Source organism: Schistocerca cancellata, chromosome 1, assembly GCF_023864275.1.
Source record: "Schistocerca cancellata isolate TAMUIC-IGC-003103 chromosome 1, iqSchCanc2.1, whole genome shotgun sequence".
Lineage (NCBI taxonomy): Eukaryota > Metazoa > Arthropoda > Insecta > Orthoptera > Acrididae > Schistocerca > Schistocerca cancellata.
Genome location: NC_064626.1, coordinates 1,128,919,521 through 1,128,943,508, shown reverse-complemented (window position 1 = coordinate 1,128,943,508; position 23,988 = coordinate 1,128,919,521). Strand labels below are relative to the sequence as shown.

Here is a 23,988-nt window from a genome sequence, read left to right as displayed (position 1 = left end):
CCCTATCCATGACTGTCTGAAAGTATGAAAATATCTTCTTTGTTCTTCTTGCCTGTATCAGTAGTTATCTTGTTTGCATGATAAGTATGTTCCATGTATTTTCTTGTATTTCCTTTCTTGTTATTACAGGACTTCGTAGGCCTACTGAAATGATTTGATGAAAGTACTTCCTTTCTTTGGCTCTTTTCACATATTTCATATTCATCACACGTTAAAAATTCAGACTTATTTGCTTCTGGGAGACGAAAGTTGTTTTCATTACGATTAACATGACAAAACTTTTTGGGCCTAGTAAAGTTATCGTTATGTTCGTTTACAACCGTTTCACTACACTTTGAATGGTCTATCACTTCTTCCAGCTTCTGTACACTATCTATCACTGCTTCAAGCTTCTCTACATATAGTTTAGCTAACATAAGATAGTATTTTAATGAAGAAGTCATGCATTCTTCTTTGTATTCCATTTGTAAACACACGATATAACGATAGTTACAGTGCACGTTTCCACAGTCACGGGTCATGTTTTTTCCTTATAAGGCATTTAAACATTGACGATGGATCCATTTCTGTGACCACGAACATAATTTAACACCATATTTCACCTTCTTACTACATTTTACACACACAGAATTTAAAAACTCATAATTTTCTGCGGATCAGTTTATTAGTACATCTATATGCGCTGCCATCTTGCATCTTTTACTCTCTTAATGTTTATTACTTTTCTTATGTCTGAAGATTGCAGTTAGCCATTTCTCCAAATGTAGAGCTTCTGCAACTAATCTAAATGTTCTACTGGAGACAACCTGACTGTAGCGAAAACTTAATCTTATTTACTGTCCACTAAGTATGACTAGATAAATGAAAGAATGTAACTGTTACCACCAGCCATGACATTATTTTCTTGATACTTTTTGTGCAGTTATATTTTGGCTCCTGTGGCCCCCCTCTACATCTCCATCTACCCCTACACTCTGCAAATCACTGTGAAGTGTAAGTACCATATTTTAAGATTTCTTCTCCTCCCATTCACAGATGAAATGTGGGAAAATCACTGTTTCTGTGCCTTTATATGAGCTGCTACTTGTCTGGTGTTATATGCACAATCTCCTTGTGATAGATAAGTAGATCACTGAGGAATATTCACAGTTTCTGACATGAAATATTGTTCTTTAAACTTTCGGAGCAGGTTCTTATGAGATATGCAGGACTGTTCTTCAGGTGTCTGCAAGTTAAGATTTTCCAATGATCCATTTACACTCTCTTGTCAGTCAAACAAGCCTATGACCTTTTTTTGTATACACACTATGCCTCCTGTTTGACCGACATGATATGAGTCTCATATACAGGAGTAATTAGATATGGGCTGCACAAGTATTTGGTATGCAATCTCTTTTTTTTTTTGTAAACTGCAGTTTTCCTGTAATCCTACGAATGAATTGTAGTCTGGCACATGCTATACTCACAAACTGAGTCTATGTGGTCAATCCATTTCTTATCTATACACATTGTTACTCCTAAATATTTGTTCAATGTGACTGATTGTAGTCAATCCTGTAGTCAAAGGAAACTACACCATAAGTGTACCCAGGATCTGAGATAAGGACTGGCAACTCCATTATTTTTATGAAAAAGAGAGAGATAAGGGAAGTGAAACACAGATATTTACAATATAAAACTCAAAACTACAAAAAACTATTTTATTCATTACCAGGCATACCAATTATACTACTTTATAATACATCTCTACTTCATGCTGTGCACTTTACTGCGAGTGTATATTTTTGTACATATTATTTTGTTATTAGACAGGTAACATTCAGATACATATGTCCACAGCTCATGGTCTAGTGGCTAGCATTGCTACCTGTGGATCACAGGATCCCGGGGATTTTCTCTGCCTGGGGACTGGGTGTTTGTGTTGTTCTCATCATTTCATCATCCTCATCATCATTCGTGAAAGTGGTTAAATTGGACTGCGTAAAGATTGGGACTTTGTATGGGTGCTGATGACCGCGCAGTTGAGTACCCACATACCAATCATCATCTTCATCAGATATATGTGTGTAGTTTCCATATTCACATTTAGTAAGTTTGACATTGGCTGGTAACATGAGATATTGAAGGTACAATGCTACTGGAAGCTTTTTAATACACAGAGCTATCTGGCACCTTCAGTTGTAAATGATGAAATAGTTTTGAGATTTTGTAGCAAATGGCCCTGGGTGCACTGTGTTGTGACTCGCCGATCATTCAAAGCGCCGCCGCACAATTACGTGCGTCCTCTACATGCGGCGCTGTCAGCCAGCCATGCAGCAGACGCGCCACCTAAACAGCCAACCGAGCAGCGGCCGCTAGACTGGGACTCAGTGCTCATTCGAATGCTAATGTGTACACATGTCTTGCTCGTCAACTTACTCTGTGACTTATATGTGTTGTGTCGTTCTGAAATATATGTGTTAAACTTGACGTTATAACAATTGGCGACGAGGTAGTGGATTTTTCCTTTTCACCATTGACCCACAGGGTTCCATGGCTACTGTCGAGCAACTATTGCAAAATCTCCTCGAACAGCAAATGCTTCTAACAGCGGCGATTCGCGATTTTGTCGCGGCGTCAAATGCGGGGCGTTTCTCGTTGTTGGCTATACTTCCTTTTCCTCCTTACAACAAGATGGCGGAAGACATGTCTGATTATGAAAAACATCTTCGACAGCACTTCTTGGCATTTCATGTCACGGACGAACAACCATGTAAGTCTCTGTCCAACGATCCAACTCCTGTTTTACCCGATCACGAAGGGCCACAGGAATGGGCCGAGCCCGAAAAAACTTAGGCTGAGCAGTGGGTTTGAGCATGATATGAGCTTCAAAGTCGTTTGCACGGCATAACCCAGGAGAAAAAAGGGACGAAAATGTCGTCGACAAGGAATCCAGTTGAGCATAAGGAATAGCATCAGAGACAATATTGACAGAATCATCTATGGAGAACCCAAAAATGCGAAAGGCATCGAAACCAAAAAGATTTTCTGCGTTGCTCTGGTCGACCACAAATATGGGAACAGTGCGAACGATGGATTTGTCTCTGTTGGATAATAGCATCCCGTACCATGGAATCGGCATAGGATTCTTTGTGAACGTCAGTAATAAATTGACACTTTCGGCTGAGGCCGTGAAGTTCAGCAGCCCAAGCGCGATAGGATTGATGTGGCTGTTTTTGACAACGATAAAAGGCAACACGAGAGGTTACCACATGCGTTTGCTTTTGAAAATAGACAGACAGAAGTGAGCACATTTCAGCAAAGGACAAAGACGCAGGATCCTTCAAAGGAGCCAACTGCGACAATAACCGATACATTTGAGGTGAAATCCAGGAAAGGATCGTCTCACTACTTCAGGGGTCTTGCTTCATGTCACTTCCAGTGAGTGGTCCTCTCCTGTCGTTGTTGTGCTAAGCCAAATGGTGATATTCGTCTCTGTGGCGATTTCAAAGCCACTGTAAATGCTCAGTGCCTCATCGACACTTACCCTATGCCCCGTCCTGAAGAACTGTTCACTAAACTTTCTGGAGGCCAGTATTTTTCTAAAATTGACCTGTCAGAAGCTTATCATCAACTTCCTCTCGACGCTGCTTCCCAGCAGTTTCTGGTCCTTAACACGCCTTTCGGCCTTCCCGGCAGTTTCTGGTCCTTAACACGCCTTTCGGCCTCTATCAATACCAACACTTGCCATTCGGGGTTGCTAGCGCCCCTGCTCTCTTTCAGCGATTCTTGGAACAATTATTGCTCCCTGTCCCTGGGTGTATAAATTACATGGACGACATTGTTGTCACTGGCTCCACCACTGAAGAACATCTTCAGAATCTCCACACACTTTTTCATGTCTTACAGACTGCCGATCTTAAGTGTAATCTTCAGAAATCGAAATTTTTTCAGGCATCTATCACGTACTTGGGGTTTCAACTCTCTCAGGATGGTATTCATCCGCTTCAGCAAACTGTTGCTGCGATCGATGCCCTTCCTCGCCCTACATCTGTTAAGGAACTGCAGGCTTTCTTGGGGAAAATAGCATACTATCACAAGTTTTTACCATCTGCGGCTTCGGTGGCTCAGCCGTTGCATCACCTGTTGCATAAAAACGTGCCTTTTCACTGGTCCGCGTCATGCAAAGTGGCTTTCCAGAAATTGAAGACTATGCTGAAACAGGCCCCGTGCCTGACTACTTATCGACCTGGCCAACATCTTGTTCTTGCCACAGACGCCTCTCAATACGGGGTCGGTGCAGTCCTTGCGCACCATTTTTCTGACGGTTCGGAACAGCCCATTGCTTATGCCTCCAAAACGCTCACGGATGCCCAACAAAAGTATTCTCAAATTGAGAAAGAAGCTTTGGCCATTATTTATGCTCTTCATAAGTTTGGTATTTTTCTCTATGGCTCAAAATTTCATCTTGTTACGGGTCACAAACCACTTGTTTCCTTGTTTCATCCATCAACGTCACTTCCCGACAAGGCTGCACACCGCCTCCAGCGTTGGGCTCTTTACTTGTTGTTTGGGTTTCAATTATGAGATTCATTTCCGGCCAACGGCTCAACATGCAAATGCTGATGCTCTGTCTCGCCTTCCCATGGGTCCTGATCAGGCATTTGATAGGGATGAACTTTTGTGTTTCCACCTGGATGTTGTCGAGCAGCGGGTTGTGGATGGTTTTCCCATCACTGGGGACAGGCTGGCGGCTGCTACGGGTTCTGACCCTACCCTCTCCCGGGTTTTACGCTGTATTCAGAAGGGTTGGCCAGATCGCCCGTCAGCTAAGACTTCTGATCCGTTGCAGAACTACTACGCTTTGCGCTACCGCCTCACGGCTAGGGATGGTGTTATCCTCCTCTCCACTGACAATGCTTCATCGCATGTTGTGGTACCTGCGTCTTTGCGTGCTTCGGTCTTGCGCCTCCTTCACCAAGGGCACTGGGGTGTGTCTCGCACAAAATCTCTGGCGCGCCGTCATGTGTACTGGCCTGGCATCGACTCTGAAATAGCACACATGGTCGCTGCCTGCGGCCCTTGTGCGTCACAAGCCGCTGCCCCGAAGTCATCTTTTTCACCGTGGCCTTCACCTGAGAAGCCCTGGGAGCGCATTCATGCTGACTTTGCGGGACCCTTTTTAGGTACTTCTTGGCTCCTTGTAATTGACTGCACATCGCCTACCACCGCGGCAACCACCAGTGCTCTCGCCCGCATTTTTTCTTTGGAAGGCCTCCCCTCTACTCTTGTTACTGATAATGGTCTGCAATTTGCCTCTTCTGAATTTGTGGATTTTTGTGCTCGTCACGGCGTTATGCATGTCATGGCCCCGCCGTTCCATCCACAATCCAACGGTGAGGCTGAACGACTGGTCCGCACATTTAAGGCTCAGATGCGGAAACTGCTGACTTCTTCTGCTGCTGATGATGCGCTTCTCCAGTTTCTGGCGTCTTACCGTTTCACCCCCATGGGCGACCACAGCCCAGCTGAGCTCTTATATGGCCGACAGCCCCGCACGCTGCTTCATCTTCTGCGGCCTTCCGCCTCATGGCCACGGGTGCCTTCACATGGCCGGTACACCGCCAACGACCTCGTCTGGGTACGGGGATATGGCAGGTGGCCAAAATGGAGCCCAGGCCACATCTTAAGACACCGTGGCAGACGCCTCTATGAAATCCAGACGGACACGGGTGTTGCAGTGCATCATTCGGACCAGTTTCGGCCTCGTGTGCCAGCAACGCCTGTTCCGAATGCCGCTACACCACCTTTGGCCCTACCTGATGCTCAGGATCTTGGCATCTCTCAATAGTCACAACGCAGCCCTCTCACTGTCATCGCGATGCCAGCACAAGAACGGACGCCACCAGGAGACGTGCCCACGCAGGAACCGGATGACCATCCTCTGTCAGAGCAAATCTACTCGCCTCCTCCTCCAACGGACGCCGACACATCGCCCATGTCTCCTGTCATATCAACTGGACATGCCGCAACGGGCAGATTGGTGCATGGGGCCCCAGCAGATTCGACCCCTACGTCTCCTGTCATCTCGACCCGTTATCATCGGGGACACTTCCGTCCGTACGGGAAGCCTCCTCCTCGAGACTTTACAGCGAGTCAAACAATGCCTATGGACGTTAGCCATCTCCAGGACACCTCCATCAAGACCAGTGCAACAATTTCAAAGGGGGAAAATTGTTGTGACTCGCTGATCATTAAAAGCACCGCCGCGCAATTACGCACGTCCTCTACGTGCGGCACTGTCTGCCAGCCATGCAGCAGCTGCGCCACCTAAGTGGCCAGCCGAGCAGCAGCCGCTAGACTGGGACTCAGTGCTCATTCGAATGCTAACATGTACACATGTCTTGCTTGTCAACTTACTCTGTGACTTATATGTGTTGTGTCGTTCTGAAATATATGTGTTAAACTTGACGTTATAACACACTGGCTACTAATCAGTGACCATTTCATGTTCTGCTGTTCTTCAAACTGGTACTGAATTGATAGATCTTTCTGTTTGGTGGGACAGTATGTGAGGATTTGCAGAAACCATAATTAAGATTTCAAGGAAAAGCAGTGGGGGGGGGGGGGGGGGGAGGGGAGGCAGGGGAGTTGCAGATTGTTAAGATCTGTGTGGGTGATGCACACTTCAGTGAATGATGATTCCCAGGTTTAACTATAGAATACTTTTATTCATGGCATAAGTTCACAGTGAGTTTGGCTCGACTGACAACTGAAAGATCATTTGTGATCACGTAAGAGTAACAGAAACAAAGTTCACTGGTGTAATGCTGGTTCAGTACAGAAGTCTCATCTTGAGTGACTGTAGGAGCAGTGTCTGTAGACTGTTGCACTGCGTGGCATACTGTGTCAGTGGGTGGAGACGGTGCAGTGGAGATCAGAGCATCCAGGCTGGTCTCGGCAAGTTCCGATTGATGGGCTACAAGGTGTAGTTGGCTTCTGGCCTGGAACTGAGAGAGCAATTGAGTGCTGCTGGTGGAAGCTTAAATATCCAGTAGGCAGAAGTATGTCTGCAATCATGTAACCTGCAGCTGGAATTTGTTATCGCAGCAGCAGCACTGTCAGCTTCCTGATGTGTGTGCTGTTCAGAAGCATGGGCTTGTGTCCCCCTGATGGCACCTGTAACAATCAGTGTATCAACAGACTGTTTATAAACAGTACCATGTCCTCAACAGGCGACGCTCTTGTGATATTTGTAAAGAGTCTCCATAGGGGAGAGATGCCTTCAAGTCAAGTGTAGGCAAACTCTTAGGGTCAAGATGTTGTGCTGGAAGAGTAATGTCGTCAGCCTATGACCAATATACAACACCCCTTCTCCCTACAGAAGGTATCAAACTTGAGGAAAGCCGCAGATCCTGCATCTGAGCTTTGCTCGGATGATGTGAAGGTCCAATGAGACAGGGAATCCAGAATAGCTGCAACCTAATCCCAGGAATCCAAGACCAGAGGTTGGGAAGCATTGGTTGCTACAGGGTGGTGGTGATGGTGGCAGAGGCTCTGGAGGCACTGGGAAACTGGGTGCTACACATGTGATGCCAAGAGCTCGGTGATAGCGTGATAGCAATATCAGAAGTGTTTTAAGTGGGCACTGATCAACCTGTGGATAGTGGTCAGTGGATGTGAGAGGATTGGAGAGGGGTGAGAGTGGTAAGCACAATAGGCCATTAAGGAGCACTATAGGTGCACATAGGGAGTGTGTGAGGTGCACATGAGGAGTGCGTTGGTGCACACGACCAGCACATTTGTGTGGAAGAGGAGCACTTATGTGCATTTGAGGAGCACATTGGTGTGCATCAGGAGCATAGTTATGTGGCATGGAGCCTGGAGGTAGAGAGACCAGAAGCTGGCTGGAGAGAGGCCAGGGGACAGTGGATAGGTTGTCACTATAATAGGTACAGGAGCACAGGACGAATGTGGGCCAGTCCTGACACATTTTCAAGCTATACAAGCTACCTTTGACAACTATCCCTCATGACTTTCTTTCAGTACGGACAGCTATACCAGTGAAGAAACATCCCATGTGACACTGTCTGACAACTGGCTGTGACCTCCAGAAACATAATAAGAATAGTGAACAAACACTAGGTAATCCAGGTCCAAAAGCACAGAAAAGGTACTCGCAGCTTGAAGGTGCCAATCACATGAAACAGTATCAAACATGAGCAATAAAGCAGTGCCTCCTATGAGACTAGAGTGTATGTAGCAGGTAACACATTGTCACCACTGTCAGGCCCCTGTGAGGGATGCACGCTTTAGTGAATGATGATTCCCAGATTGAACTTAAGAATATTTTGTTTGTGCCACAAGTTCACAGTAAGTTTGGTTCAACTAACTACTGAAAGCAGTACATGTTCACATAAAAGTAACATATATAAAGTCTACTGGCGTAATACCAATTCCATTGAGCAGCCTAATCCCGTGTAGCTCTAGGAGGTAGGTCCAAAGGGTGTCGTGCCATGTGGTATCCCGTGAAGCTGTGCAGAGATGGCCCAGTGTAGTTTTCTCGATAGCAGCCCTGCTGGTTTCCTGATGCAAGCATCTCGGAAGTGAGGCTGGTGGCGCCTGTAACAATCAGTGTATCAGCAGACTGTTTGTAAAATATGTCATGTCAACAACATGCAGTGCCTGTGGGGCAAGGGTAGGGCAAACCCACGGGGTGAAGATGTGCTGGGCACATAGCACAGTCGACCTACGACTGATGTACAATAGAGATGCCTTGCTCTGCACTTTGCTGATATACCGTCGTATTACACTTTTATGTTCTGTGAAATGAACAACTTTATATTTTTCTACATTAATTGTTGAGTGTTTGTACCGGACACCCGGTTCCGCTGTGACAGTTCTAGAGTCATTCAAAGGAAGTCTACGGCCAATACCACATAAATACCCAGATCATGTAGTACTAGTTGGAGGTGACTTTAAGCTGCTGAGTATAGACTGGGGTATCTATGATTCATTGTGGAAGGTTCGGACAGACAGTCATGCGAAATACTTTTGAACATGTTTTCTGAAAACTGATGTCATTATAGCAACTATGATTACAAATGTTAATAAATCAGTCAAGAAGGCTATGAGAGTGTTTCTGTAGATAGATCAGATAAACAATTATTAACATCTCACTTAGACAGTGAATTGGCATACTTAGTTCCAGTAAGATGGATGTAGAGGAATTATGGGTAAAGTTTATGGAGACAGTAAATCATAGCCTGGAGGGGTATGTCCATGTGCAAAGCATACAACAACTACCAAGAAAATTCTAGTTGTATGTAAGGCTTCCACTCAGTTCTTTGTTGACCAGTCTGGTGTGGCATTTGAAGATAGGAAAGCGAAAGCCAAAGTTTTAAATTTCACATTCAAGAAATTGTTCACACTGGACAATCATACAAACATACAATTATTTGATGATTGGACAGACTCCTCTATGGATGATATAGTAATAAGCATATCTGGCATAGGGAAACAACTGAAAAATTTGAAAGCAAATAAATCACCAGATCTGGAAAGAATCCCAGTTTGATTTTACAAAGAGTACTCTATGGCATTGGCCCATTACACAGCTTGCTTTTATCATGAATATCTCATGCAGCACAAAGTCTCAAGCAAATGGAAAAAAGTGCAGGTGACTCTAGTATATAAGAAGATAAAAGAACAGACATGCAGAATTACATAACAATATCCCTAACTTCTGTTTGCCGCAGAATCCTTGAATATATTCTCAGTTCAAATGTGATAAACTCTCTTAAAACTGAGAAGCTTATGTCCACAAATCAACACGGTTTTAGAAAGTATCACCGGTGCAAAACTCAGCTTGCCCTTTTCTAACATGATATACTGAGAACTATGGGTAAGGGCAACAAGCAGATTCCATATTTCTAGATTTCCGGAAATTTGACACAGTGTCCCATTGCAGGCTGTTAATGAAGGTACAAGCATATGGAATATGTTCACAGATACTTGAGTGGCTCAAAGACTTCTTCAGTAATAGAACCCAGTATGTTGTCCTCAATGGAGAGTGTTCATCAGAGACAAGGGTATGTCAGGAGTGCCCCAGGAAAGTGTGATAGGACCACAGTTGTTCTCTGTACACACAAATGATTTGGCAGACAGGGTGGGCATCTATCTTCAGTTGTTTGTTGATGATGCTGTGGTGTATGGTAAGGTGTCAAAGTTGACTGACTGTCGGAGGGTACAAGATGAATTAGACAAAATTGCCAGTTGGTGTGATGAATGGCAGGTAGCCCTAAATGTGGAAAAATGTAATTTATTGCAGGTGAGTAGCAAGATCAAACTTGTAATGTATGGATACAGTATTACTAGTGTCCACCTTGACACAATCAAGTCATTTAAATGTCTGGCCATAATGCTGCAAAGCGATATGAGGTGGAATGGGCATGTGAGAACTGTGGTAGTGAAGACGAATGGTTGACTTCAGTTAATTGGGAGAATTTTAGGAAAGAGTGGTTCACTTGTAAAGGAGGCCACATATAGGATGCTTGTGTCACCTATTCTTGAGCACTACTTGAGTGTTTGGCATCCATGCCACGTCAGATTGAAGAAAGACATCGAAGCAGTTCTGAGGTGGGCTGCTAGATTTATTACTTGTAGATTAAAACAACATGTAAGTGTTACGGAACTCAAATGGGAATCCCTGGAAGGAAGGAGATATTCTTTTTGAGAAACACTGTTGAGGAAATTTAGAGAACTGGCATTTGAAGCTGACTGCCGAATGATTCTACTGCCGCCAACATCCATTGGACGTAAGGACCATGAAGATAAGTACGAGAAATTATGGTGCTCTATTTTCAAGTGGAACAGGAAAGTAAATGACAAGCAGTGGTACAGGTTACTTTCTGCCACACATGGTGGTTTGTGTAGTATCTATGTAGATGTAGATATAGATGTAAATTAAGAGTTAGTTGCCAGACTTTGCATGAGGTTATTTATCTCTTAACTGTATATTATGGTCTTTCGTACATGCTAGAGTTTTCTCGTAAATAATGAATCATCTGTGAGAAGCCTGGTTTGCAACTAATACTACCATCTAATTCAGTAATACATAACCAATTACATTCCCCTGGGGCACACACAATATTACTTCAGCGTCTATAAATGACTCTTTGTTCATAATAATGTGTTGTTCCTGCCTGCCAGGATATTTAAATCCAATCACACACTATATCAACATGTTTTCTTTAGAAGGTGTTGGTATGGTACTGCATCAAAATATTTTCAAGAGTGTATCTGTAGCACTGAGGGTATCATGGGAGAAGACCAGTAGTTGACTTTCAAATGTTCAATGATGAAATGAAATTTCCTGGCAGATTGAAACTATGTGCCAGACTGGGACTCGAACCTAAGACCCAGTAGTGTAAGTTAGCTGGAGAATGTCAGTTTTGTGAGGTAAGTGATGAGGTACTTGTGGGAGTAACACTGTGCCAGGTTCAATTACTGGTCTGGCACAAAGTTTTAATCTACCAGAAAGTTTCATATCAGCGTGCACTCTGCTGCAGAGTGAAAATTTGTTCTAGAATCAATGATGACAATTTCTGTGGGGAAGGTTGTTTTGTTCTAGGTGGGTCATAACATTTGAACTCAAAATTTTTTCTAGTATTCTGGCTCAGACAGATTATTCAGGCAGAGGTGAGTGAAACAGTATAGTAATTCTGCATGTCATTTCTCCTTTTTTATTTATAAATATGACCTGTGCTCATTTCCAGTCATAGGGAACATTTCTGTGCTTAAGGGATCTTCCATAAATTATAGTGAAGAGAGATGCTTAATCTGTTCCAAATTCTGTTTAGAATTTTACAGTATCTTGGGGTTTTATTGATATTTAGCTTTTCAGATGGAAAAGACTCACCGTCATTCCAGATGTGCCAGAAAGTTACTATGAAAGCAAAGAGAGCTTCATCTCGGATTTAAGTGAACTGAAAGCTTGTTAGACAAGCAGAAGCTGACTGAAGACAAAATGTGAATGAGGAGACGGCTGCAAAAAGCATTTAATTAGTTCCAAAGTCAAATTTTACCAAACAATCTAACAATAAATTCTAAGATGTTTTGATCTTACATTAAGTCAGAGAGTGGATTGAAATCATCTGTTCAATCCTCAGTGACCATACTGGTGTTGAGACAAAGTTGATAGAGGAGAATGACAAAATACTGAATTTGGTCTTCCGAAATTGTTCCACTGTGGAAGGTCGTAATACAGTTCCTCCTTTTAATCGCTACACAAGTGCTGAAATGGCAGATACTGGGATAAGTAATCATGAATAAATAATCATCTAAACCTGCTCAGCAGTGGAAAAGCAAATCAACCATATGAGATACCTGTGAGGGTCTACAAAAAGGAACTTGATCCTCTTCTGCAGTAGTTTATCATCAGTCACTGGAGCAGTGAAGGGTACCTAGTGATTTTAAAAAAGCACGTCATATATGTTTTCAAGAAAAGTCATCAAAAACTGTAAATAATTATAGATTTATTTTGCTGATGTTGGCGTAGAAAATGTTTTATTTTCATGCATTGTGATGTTCGTGGAGAATGAAAATCTCCCCTATAAAAATAAACATGAATTCTGCAAATATCGATTTTGCAAAACATAGCTTGCTCTAGAATGAGATTTTCACTCTACAGCGGAGTGCGCGCTGATATGAAACTCCCTGGCAGATTAAAACTGTGTGCTGGACCGAGACTCGAACTCAGGACCTTTGCCTTTTGTGGACAAGTGCTCTACCATCTGAGCTACCCAAGCACAACTCACGACCCGTCCTCACAGCTTTACTTCCGCCAGTACCTCGTCTCCTACCTTCCAAACTTCACAGAATCTCTCCTGCGAACCAGGCAGAACTAGCACTCCTGGAAGAAAGGATATTGCAGAGACATGGCTTAGCCACAGCCTGGGGGATGCTTCCAGAAAGAGATTTTTACACTGCAGTGGAGTGTGCGCTGATATGAAACTTCGTGGCAGATTAAAACTGGCGAGCTTCTGTGAAGTTCGGAAGGTGGAAGACCAGGTACTGGTGGAAGTAAAGCTGTGAGGATGGGGTGTGAGTCGTGCTTGAGTAGCTCAGATGGTACAGCACTTGCCCACGAAAGGCAAAGGTCCCGAGTTCGAGTCTCGGTCTGGCACACAGTTTTAATCTGCCAGGAAGTTTCATAACTTGCTCAGTTCATCCATGAGGTCTGTGGTTGGCACTGTAAAAAAAGGTGCTCAGGTTGATGCCATGTTCCTTTACTTCCTGGAAAGCATTCATTATATTTTTGCACTGTTGTTTATTGGACAAAATACAAGTTTATGAATTACTGGTCCAGACTGGTGATTGGATACAGGACTTGCTTGCAGACAGAACTAAACGTATCATTTTCAATAGAACAAACTCCACAAAGATAATTTCAGGAGTACCTCAAGGAAAATTTATGGGACTGCTTCTATTTATATATTAATGAGTGCAAAATAATGGAAGCTCAAAGAGGCATTCTGCAGATGATACTGTTGTTTATGGAATGAGACTGTATTGAAATGCAGGTAGATGATTGATGCAGGGCTGGCATATGATCCTGAATGTAAATAAATGTAACATATTGCACACGAATAGACAAAGAGATTCACTTCATTATGATTACACTGTTACTGGCAAATCACAGGAAATAATAATTACCTCAAAGTACCTATGCATAACCCTTTGGAATGACCTAAAGTGGAATGACCACATAAAACAAATTGTAAGGAAATCAGATGTCACATTGAGAGTCATTGGGAGAGTTATTAGAAAACATAATGCATTTACGAAGGAAGTGTCTAATGAAACACTCTTTCAGTTGATTCTTGAACACTGTTCATCAGTTTGGGGCCTTTGCCAAGTTCAATCAAAAGAAGAGGAGGTCCAACTCAGAGTGGCTTGTTTCATAATGGGATCATTTATTCAGCACGAGAGCATTATGGAGATTCTCACCAAACTCTGATGGCAGATGCTACAAGAGAGATTTTATGTATCAAGGAGAGGTTCACTGTTGAAATTTTGAGAGCACGTGTTCCAGGTTGAGTCGGGCAACATTGTTCTTCCTCCTACATACAACTCACAAAATGATCATGATGAGAAAATTATAGTTCATGCATAGCTTTAGCAGCAGTCATTCTTCCCGAGCACCATTCACGAATGGAACAGAATAGAGGGTTGATAACGGTAGCGGAATTACTCTTTAGCAAACACCATAAAGTGACTGGCAGAATATAGATGTAGACATAGATGTAGATGCATACAGTTGTCAGTAAAATTAGAGTGTCTCATGCCTATGTACTGCATCATGCAGTGTCAGATTGGTGTTTCAGTGTACCTCATTGTCTACATAAGTGCACTATACAGTCTATACAGGACAAGCACATATCAAGCCAGAAGGCTGTCATTGGCACTGATGAACCTGTTGTAACAATCTGAAATATGAATGGATACATTCTATCTATCCTTTCTTGTCTTTTTCTACCTGTACCACTAATTCCACTAATTCTCTCTCATTCTAATTCAGTTCACTTCTCTCCCATATTCTGCCACCTAACTTTAATGATTTTTATCACTACAAATCCACAGCTTTGCCTTCACCATTGAGAGCTACTTGTCTAACTCACTTATCTTCTAAAACGTTCTCCCGTGCCCTATCCCCCTCTGTGTTGGTTGCCCTGCTTCTTTCATCCCCCCCCCCCCTCCCCGTTCATCTCCTTGGATTATTACTCATCAAGGATTAGGGTTGCCAGGGATCTGTATCCAGTTGTATACAAGTGTGTGTGTGTGTGTGTGCAGAAATAGAAGAAGTGTGAAAGGTCAAACTCTACAAGTTATCATCTAATCTTTCTGTAGACCTATGCACCACCTACAGTTTGTCTGCAGGTAAGAGATTTTAATCTCTACAGTGTAGGTTTTTATCTTTCAGATTCTGCATGGGATCTGGATAAATCCTTGGAAGTTGTCCCAGCACCAGAAGGAACTGCTGCTCAGAAGGAAGAAAAGAGTTAGCTGAAGAAACATGAATGAAGTATATCATTCAAAAAGAAAAATATGGCCTAGCCATGAGTTGAGAGACACATGTTCATACTTATTTTTACACATATTTATAAGCAGTGACTCTAGTCATAATATTTAGGAGTTTTTGGAGTGAAGTTCTTTTAAAAAATGTTTACTCTCGTGAAAATTTTAACAAACATTTGCATCTATTTTTGTACTGCACAAAAGTTTCTGTAAGCAAGTAAGGGAAGTTTAATACTCATAATATTTTCAGAACATTGGACACTGTTATTGTAAATTTCAAATGCCTTACAGGTTACAAGGTTGAACAACGCTCTAAATAATATTTGCTTTCATGGTTTTTAAGTTGGATCCTGTTTCAAAAATGGCATGAAGATTCACCCGTGAATTTCATTTCCTACCATGTAATGTAGTGGAAGTAAAAACTAACTTCAGATTTTCATGCACTCCAAGGGATAAGACATATAGCTGATTCTTTACGTGAAACATGTTCACAATTCTTAACTGAATGTCTTTTGTAAGATGTTTAATGCATTTCATTGTAATTTGAAAAATTTGTTACAGTTTTTGGAAAACATTTGTTACCTATGTTCAGTATAGTGTTAAAAAATGGTTTCTGTCCATTGAAACAGGTTATTAAAACAAGTTATTAAAGTTATTATTTTACATTTGAAAAGCGTTGGTGTGCAAAAAAACTCAACACACGAAGTAAACACTGAATCTGAAATGTATGGAACAGGTGGAAAACGAAGGAAGAAAACTTCTTTATTGCATTTTGGGGAAGGATAATAAGTTACATAGTTAACTAGTGAGAGATACCAATGGAAGGGAGACAGAATGAAAAGAGCAATGTATAATTAGACACCAACAATCTGTTGCTAAAAGTTTCTTGTAACTGTAATGTAAGACACCTGTCCAGTCAATAGACTTCATAGTTACTACAATCTGCTGCTGTGCCTGTGTGTCCAACTATTTTGCCCATACAGAAAACTATCATCATACTTGGTGTAACCATCTATTTTCTTGTCATTTTTTCTTTTCATTTCATGTACCTGTTGTGTCATTGGCAGTTCACAGATCTGATAATGACCTTCATGCATCATGTTACTTACTCGTTATTTATAACTAACCAAGTCTGCAACTGGTTACTGTGTTAGGTGATCACAACATACATTCCAAAAAAGTTAAGTCAAGGCTTCTCACATCAAACAGTTCCAAATGTTACCACCATTAAAATTAGAGAATTCTCAAGCACATTACATGTGTATTTGGCAAAGATATCTATACATTCCTTGTGAATAAACAGTGGAAAGAAACTATTTATTGCACCATCTTCTCCGATTAACAACAATATGTCAAATGCAATGTAATTTCCTTTTTGTATGGTGGTTTAATCCCAGGGGGTTTACTGGATCATAATCTTTTATAGGATCATAATCTTTTATAACTGGACCATTTTGTTGCCCCTGCCTCTTTACATTAATTGGTACACCACACTGGTTGCATAGTACCATCACCTTTCTTAAATCTAGAAATAAAACTTCTTCATCCTTGGGAGTCTTTTTAGGGTAAAAGTAAAAAGTGTTAACAAAAAATAACCAGACAATTAGTTGAGCAAATTATCTACATAGAAAAACACAGACCAGTCTTTAAATGTTTCAGTTTCAGTACAGACTGAGTAGCAGGTGGAAAAACTGATAAAGGAGTACATCATAGGATGTACCTACCTTAAGTCTTTTGCCATATCATTTTCTTCCAGATAAATTAAATGTGTTTCAAAAATCATGAAATCCTCTTCCTATTTTTGTTTGTAAGATGGAATTTTCATATTTTATAGTATTCTAGTTGAATTTTATACCATAAAGTGAACAAATTCTGATTTTCCAGAAGTATTGAAACATCAAAGCTATGATGTTTGTCACTGAAGGTGGATACTATTTAAGTTGTTATAAAACCAAAGACTTTTTGTTTTATTGTGTATTTTTTTAGGTATGTAAGATTACTGCAATTGGTATCGATACCAAGTTATAAGAGTTTAATTTTTGTTAGTATTTCTCTTTTGTTGCAAGTATTTGTTTCTGGGTATGTCTACATTGCATAGCTCTCACATTTTATTGTAAAAAGAACAATTTCTAAAAATCTCTGTGATTCAGTAACAATTGGAATACTTGTAACAGAGAATCATGAATTATATTTTCTTCCACATTCTGTGGACAACTATACAGATTTTGAAAATAAAATCATTTGTCTTTTGTCTATGTGCAATATTTCTATCAATAAACATGTTTTGCTTTTCACCATTTCCTCATATTAAAGAAACTTTATTTATTACTGACAGAACAATTACTGATTGTCTGTCTTCTTATTTCTAATGTATTTTTTATTTTCAGTTATATTGTTCTCATTTTTATCCTACTTTTGGAGTAAAGGAGACCACTCATCAACAAACAAAAGTGTTGAGATGCCGACAAGCACACATCAAGAAGAAAGAAAACTTGCTAGCTTGCAGAGCAATACTTTCTTGAAATAGAGCCTGTACCGACACACACTCACACTTGCCTGTGCCCATGCATAATGTGGGCTGCATGCACAGTGCTAGGATTGCAGCTTGGCTGGTGTGTTAGAATGGGGTGGGAAGAGGGAAAGAGGTGGGAGGCAGAAAATGGCAGGTGCAGGGGCCACGTATCTGGTGTACGGGTGTCAGAGCCAGCAGGGAACAGCATGCAATAAAGATGATTTGGAGACATGAATAGAGCGGGGTTAATATGACAGAGGAAGGGTAAACTGTTGGGTGAAGAATGTGGGTATAGTGGGTTAACGGAGATGGAGGCCAGGAGGCTTGCAATAATGAAGGATGTGATAACTTCCATCTGCGTAATTCAGAAAAGCTGGTGATGTATGGAAGGATCCAGGTGGCCAGAGATGTGAAGCAGCCACTTAAATTGAGCTTGTTGTGCTCAACTGCATGCTGTGCCACTGGATTGGCAGTGGGCATTCATTCTGGTGGACAGCTGATAGGTTGTTATACTGACAAAAAAAAAGCTATGCCATGCTCGCTGCTACAGGGTGAGGTGTCCGACTCGCAGGAGAGCAAGAAAACAAGAGCGAGAGCCCAGTGGCAGGTGGCTGGGTATATTTGATGAACCACACAGCTTCCTCCTCCCTGATTGGTCAGCACCGATAAACCTGCAGGGGCGGCAATGATGGAACTTTCCAGAGCTTGGCTTGGTCAGCGATGCCTGGGACGGCGTTACTTCGTCAGCTCACAAGAGAGGCACGTGATCGACGTGCCCTTCCTTGGTGCTGACTTCCTGTTACTAGACCATGGAACGAAAGAATTTACAGGCAGCTGACACTGCCAGCTGTGGGTTGGCCGTAATGGAAAAATGAAGTTACCTCTGGGAGCTAATATAATAAAGTAAAATTTTCCTACGGATTGGCTCATCCTTTACACTCCTCCCCCTTCCATGGGAGTGGAGAACATGAGTGAATTCGCTAAAAAAGTGAGTTATTTAGATGTAGATCATTTTAGGTTGCAAAACAACATAAACATTACTTGGATATGAAAGGCCCTCATGGAAGATGGATATGAAAGGCCCTCATGGAAGATGGCAGGGGTCTTAACCTATGGGAGGGTGTAGAGACTCTAAATACCTCCTAGGGGTCACAAAGGGACTTACACTTATCAACAATATTATGTGTATACAAGAATCATAATAAAACATCAAAGCAAAATTACATTAATGAAACACATTAGAACAAAACACGATAGCTTGAATGAGGCAAACATGCCAAGTGTTCTTGTTGCTAGGCTGAAGTTAAAGTGTCTTTTTTGTTTAAATGTGAACACATCACCAGTGATGTCACATGCAAGGGTGAGCGGCGTGAGGCAGGGTGTTGTGTTGTCCTCAGCGGGCAGTGTGCAGGCTGCCGGCGGGAAGGGGGTATGGCTGTGGCCAGGCCCATTCACTGGGACTCAGCGCAGTGGGGTATAAGGGGAGGTTCACACATTTCAAACACATTTAAAAATGGAGTTGTCACTAAGACACTATGCCACACTAGTTTTTCCACATTAGTTGATATCACAATTACACTCTTAAAACTAAGGGAGGGCACATGCCTGATAGGTTTTCTGCTTAGTTGCTTACTTTAGTTTTTTTTAAGTTATGGGCGATATTTGCCCTGAGGCTGAGGTTCTGGAACCATGGGGGCATGGCCGTAACATTTGCAGAATCCTTTTTTGTACAAAGTCCATATTAGTACAATAATAAGAATGGCAGTGGCTGGAGTTATCGTAGCACAGGGTATAATGGTGGTATGTAGTTTGGTGGCTTTTTGCCATTCATTTAAGTGTGCTAACAGGCGATCATAAGAAATTTGTCCTTTTTCACGTTTTAAGTGGCCATCAATTGACACTACGAGGTGATCATTTCATACATTAGACAATACTGGCATGTTAGCTGACAAGGGAATCATGAATGAGCTTCCAGGTACAAAAAAATGTAAGTAAACAGGCTCAAATACTAAGTGAGTAAGCCATAGTGACATGAAAGGTTATTAATGGTGTAATAACATTACAATAACAACTGCTTGTAACAAGGTAAGGCTAGTGTATAATGTCGTAGTAGCATTAATAAGGCGGGCATCAGTGTGGCGGCTACAATAGAGCAGCACGCTCTAGGTGACTTCAAGGCTACGCTAAGACAGGGTGGCAGCCGACTACAAGGCCGAATCTTGAGCTAAGGCAGAATGACGCATGGCAGATAACTTCCAAGGCCAGCGCAGACGCTATGTCAAAGCTGCACACGGCAGCTGAGGAGCGATGCCGATTGTCAAATGTGGAGCGCAAGCAGTGTGTACCTGTGCTGTGTGAGGAACACAACACAAGGCTGTGCAAAACTTCTGGATTTGATTAGAGGTTTATGGGATTCAGAATGTGCAGTGATGAATATAAATGTTACAAGAAGATGTGTAATATTACTGAAGGATAGATGAGCGGAATCAACATGGTTTATTCAACAATGACTAAGAAAATAATAATTATGGTGCTACATCAAAGCAGCACGCATCAGAAGTGGAATTACGCATGACATCACGCTAAATGCATTGGTACAGTCGGTTCTGTTTAAAATTACATTATGCATTAGTATATTTGCTGAACACCATAAACTGAAAATGACAAAGAAAAGTGACACCAGTTTGGTGCAGATGGAGCATCTCGTTGCCTGGGACTATGAAAGTTGGTTTCTTATTCTTGGATACCAAGACTGTGTCATTGGATGTCAATGCTGTTGATAATTAGAGGAGAAAAACAAAACTCAATGAGAATCTAGAGACTTACATAGTGGAAACAGAAAGCGTAAGGAATTGAATTAGAAACTACTAAATTGAGTGTAATTTCTGAAGGATTTCTCCTTTATGAAGGTAGAGTGCGCGGCACATCATTGACATGATGGTATCACCTGCTTAACTGTGTATACGACAATGCTCTGATTCCAAGATAGCTGCTATGTACTTCATCATAACCCGACATCATCGTCTATCCTATGGTATATCGTAGTGTCCTGAGACACGTTATACAGTTAAGTAATACTACTTCAGTATTCGGTATTCCTTCAGAAAATACAACGGAAAAACAATGTCAAAGAAGGCTCAAGTTTTGAATGGAGATTTACACTTATTGGCGGTTTAGCTGCAGGCTAGACGTGGTTCGCATCTGATGGTGCCTGATCAACTGTCGTCAGAGAGCAGGAACACTGTTCTTGTGAACTCTTCTTCAACATCAAAGATTAAAGTCTAACTGTGTTAGTCCACACGAACTGAATAGTTTTGTTGATAGTTGACAGATGAAAGTGGTTAGGATGGTCTAGGCCGCGAAACCGAAATGTGAAGGAACAACTTTAGACGGCGACCGCGCAATTGCCAGTCACATCATGCCAGTTGCGTGCCCTTGCGGGTGTTGTGCTTGACTTTTCATGTGTTGTTCTGTGAGAGTTATTTATTCCGTTTACATCTTCTACAGTGGAAAGGCATATGGCATGTACCTCTGGGTAAACTTTCAAATACAAATGAAAATAAACCAAGGTTACATCCTAAACTATCCCTCCAAAATAGTTTCTTACCTAAAACATCATTAATAACATTAAAATGGTGGGCAGTACTCGGGAATGTTTGCTAGCTTATGTGAAACCTCATAAACTGAATAGCTATTCTCATAATTCTTGCCACAAAGTAACACATGGAAACATTAGATTCATGGACACATATACTAAGGTACTGGTGCTGGCATAATCTAGCTAAAACTCTCTAAACATTTGATAATAACACACAGACAAAATAAATAATGGCAAAAATAATACGTAGGCAAAATGAATAATTGAACTAATACAGAGACGTAAGTAATTGGCAACTCATCATAGTGATACAAGCGGTGGCAAAACCGCAACAAGAGCAAAAGTTCAAAATATTATTTCCTTTACACAAAATTTCCCTATTCTCCAGTTATGTTTTGTAGCAAAATAAGTGTAAGTATTCTCTGTTATTCCTTTGTGTTCTTGTTTATATTTCCATACATAGCACTGAAAGACCTAAGTGGAAACAAGGCTCCAGCAGTAGACAACATTCCATTTGAACTATTGACAGCCTTGGGAGAGCCAGTCCTGACAAAACTCTACCATCTGGTGAGCAAGATGTATGAGATAGGCGAAATAGCCTCAGACTTCAAGAAGAATATAATAATTACAATCCCAAAGAAAGCAGGTGTTGACAGATGTGGAAATTACCAAACTATCAGTTTAATAAGTCACAGCTGCAAAATACTAACGCAGATTCATTACAGACTAATGGAAAAACTGGTAGAAGCCAACCTCAGGGAAGATCAGTTTGGATTCCATTGAAATGTTGGAACACGTGAGGCAATACTGACCCTACGACTTATCTTAGAAGAAAGATTAAGGAAAGGCAAACCTACATTTCTAGCATTTGTAGACTTAGAGAAAGCTTTTGACAATGTTGACTGGAATACTCTCTTTCAGATTCTGAAGGTGGCAGGGGTAAAATACAGGGAACAAAAGGCTATTTACAATTTGTACAGAAACCAGATGGCAGTTATGAGTCGAGGGGCATGAAAGGGAAGCAGTGGCTGGGAAGGGAGTGAGACAGGGTTGTAGCCTCTCCCCGATGCTATTCAATCTGTATATTGAGCAAGCAGTAAAGGAAACAAAAGAAAAGTTTGGAGTAGGTATTAAAATCCATGGAGAAGAAATAAAAACTTTGAGGTTCACCGATGACATTGTAATTCTGTCAGAAACAGCAAAGGACTTGGAAGAGCAGTTGAACGGAATGGACAGTGTCTTCAAAGGAGAGTATAAGATGAACATCAACAAAAGCAAAACAAGGATAATGGAATGTAGTCGAATTAAGTCAGGTGATGCTGAGGGAATTAGATTAGTAAATGAGACTGATGATGGTCGAAGTAGAGAGGATATAAAATGTAGACTGGCAATGGAAAGGAAAGCGTTTCTGAAGAAGAGAAATTTGTTAACATCGAGAATAGATTTAAGTGTCAGGAAGTCGTTTCTGAAAGTATTTGTATGGAGTGTAGCCATGTATGGAGGTGAAACATGGACAATAAATAGTTTGGACAAGAAGAGAATAGAAGCTTTCAAAATGTGGTGCTATTGGAGAATGCTGAAGATTAGATGGGTAGATCACATACCTAATGAGGAGGTATTGAATAGAATTGGGGAGAAGAGGAGTTTGTGGCACAACTTGACTAGAAGAAGGGATCGGTTGGTAGGGCATGTTCTGAGGCATCAAGGGATCACCAATTTAGTACTGGAGAGCAGCGTAGAGGGTAAAAATCGTAGAGGGAGACCAAGAGATGAGTACACTAAGCAGATTCAGAAGGATGTAGGCTGCAGTAGGTACTGGGAGATTAAGAAGCTTGCACAGGATAGAGTAGCATGGGGAGCTGCATCAAACCAGTCTCAGGACTGAAGATCACAACAACAACAACATATTGACATGGCTTTGGTATGTCTACTTACAGAAAAGCTGTTGTTGAGTTACGTCAGTGTTATGAGTAATGCTGTGGAAGAATGCAGTGTTTTGTTAATACTCTCTTCAGTGAAGTTTAATTTAAAGTAGCTTTATGTCTCCTTCAGTTATCAGACCAATAATTATTAAACATTTTTTATGATATTTCCTGTGTTGATTGGTACTCCTTGTCTCGTAATTGCAAATATTGGTGGTTATCAGTCTCCCAATCAATTGTTCAAGGGTAGGGTTGTTGTTCCCTTTGTTAATTCTCTCACCTACCTACTTCCATATAATCATTATTGGCGACTCGACAAAGCTAGTTGAATCTCAAAGATGTCGATATGACTTACCTGTTGGTACTTTTGTTTTTAATAAAATTAGAGTTATTTGCCATATATAAAGTGTGCAGGAGGGAAATTAAGTTCCTTAGTATTGGAAATGTGCATAAAGTTATTCAAAGGGTTTGTTATATAATGGTTAAGAATTCTGTGTTGAGATCCAGTGCTGCTTGGAGCGGTAAGAGGTGACGGGCGTCTCGCTTGTGAGATTGTAAGTTGCTGACAGTACAGCTGCGAATGGTTTCAACTGGCTCGGCAGCAGTACTGGCGTTCATGCTGGGTCCGTCCTCTTGCTACGTGTTGAGCTTAGTTCCTCGGGACGGTCACAAAATTTCCTTCCAGAGTTTGGTTATGTGGTTCATGACAGTTATTCATGGAGGATGTTTTCAAGGAACTCAGATAACTAAATCCTTAAAGTTCACGAAACTATCATGATGCATTTATTCACTTAGACACTGTGTTCTTCTAAAATTTAGGTTTTATGCTTCTAAATAAACTGTATTTTGCAATGGCATTCCAAACCCAACTCCTTGGCAATTGTTTACAGAATAAATAT

The 23,988-nt window shown here is 41.4% G+C and overlaps 1 protein-coding gene across 1 annotated transcript in view; it reads left to right on the top strand.

The window, feature by feature from the left end:
- The window catches only part of LOC126092584 (ADP-ribosylation factor-like protein 13B), a 214,958-nt gene extending 197,658 nt beyond the window's left edge, over positions 1–17,300 (top strand). Inside the window, exon 9 of the mRNA XM_049908275.1 lies at positions 14,963–17,300. Within this exon, the coding sequence (XP_049764232.1) occupies positions 14,963–15,045 (83 nt within the window). The 3' untranslated portion in view covers positions 15,046–17,300. The remainder of the gene's footprint in view (positions 1–14,962) is intronic.
- Positions 17,301–23,988: the final 6,688 nt, after the last annotated feature.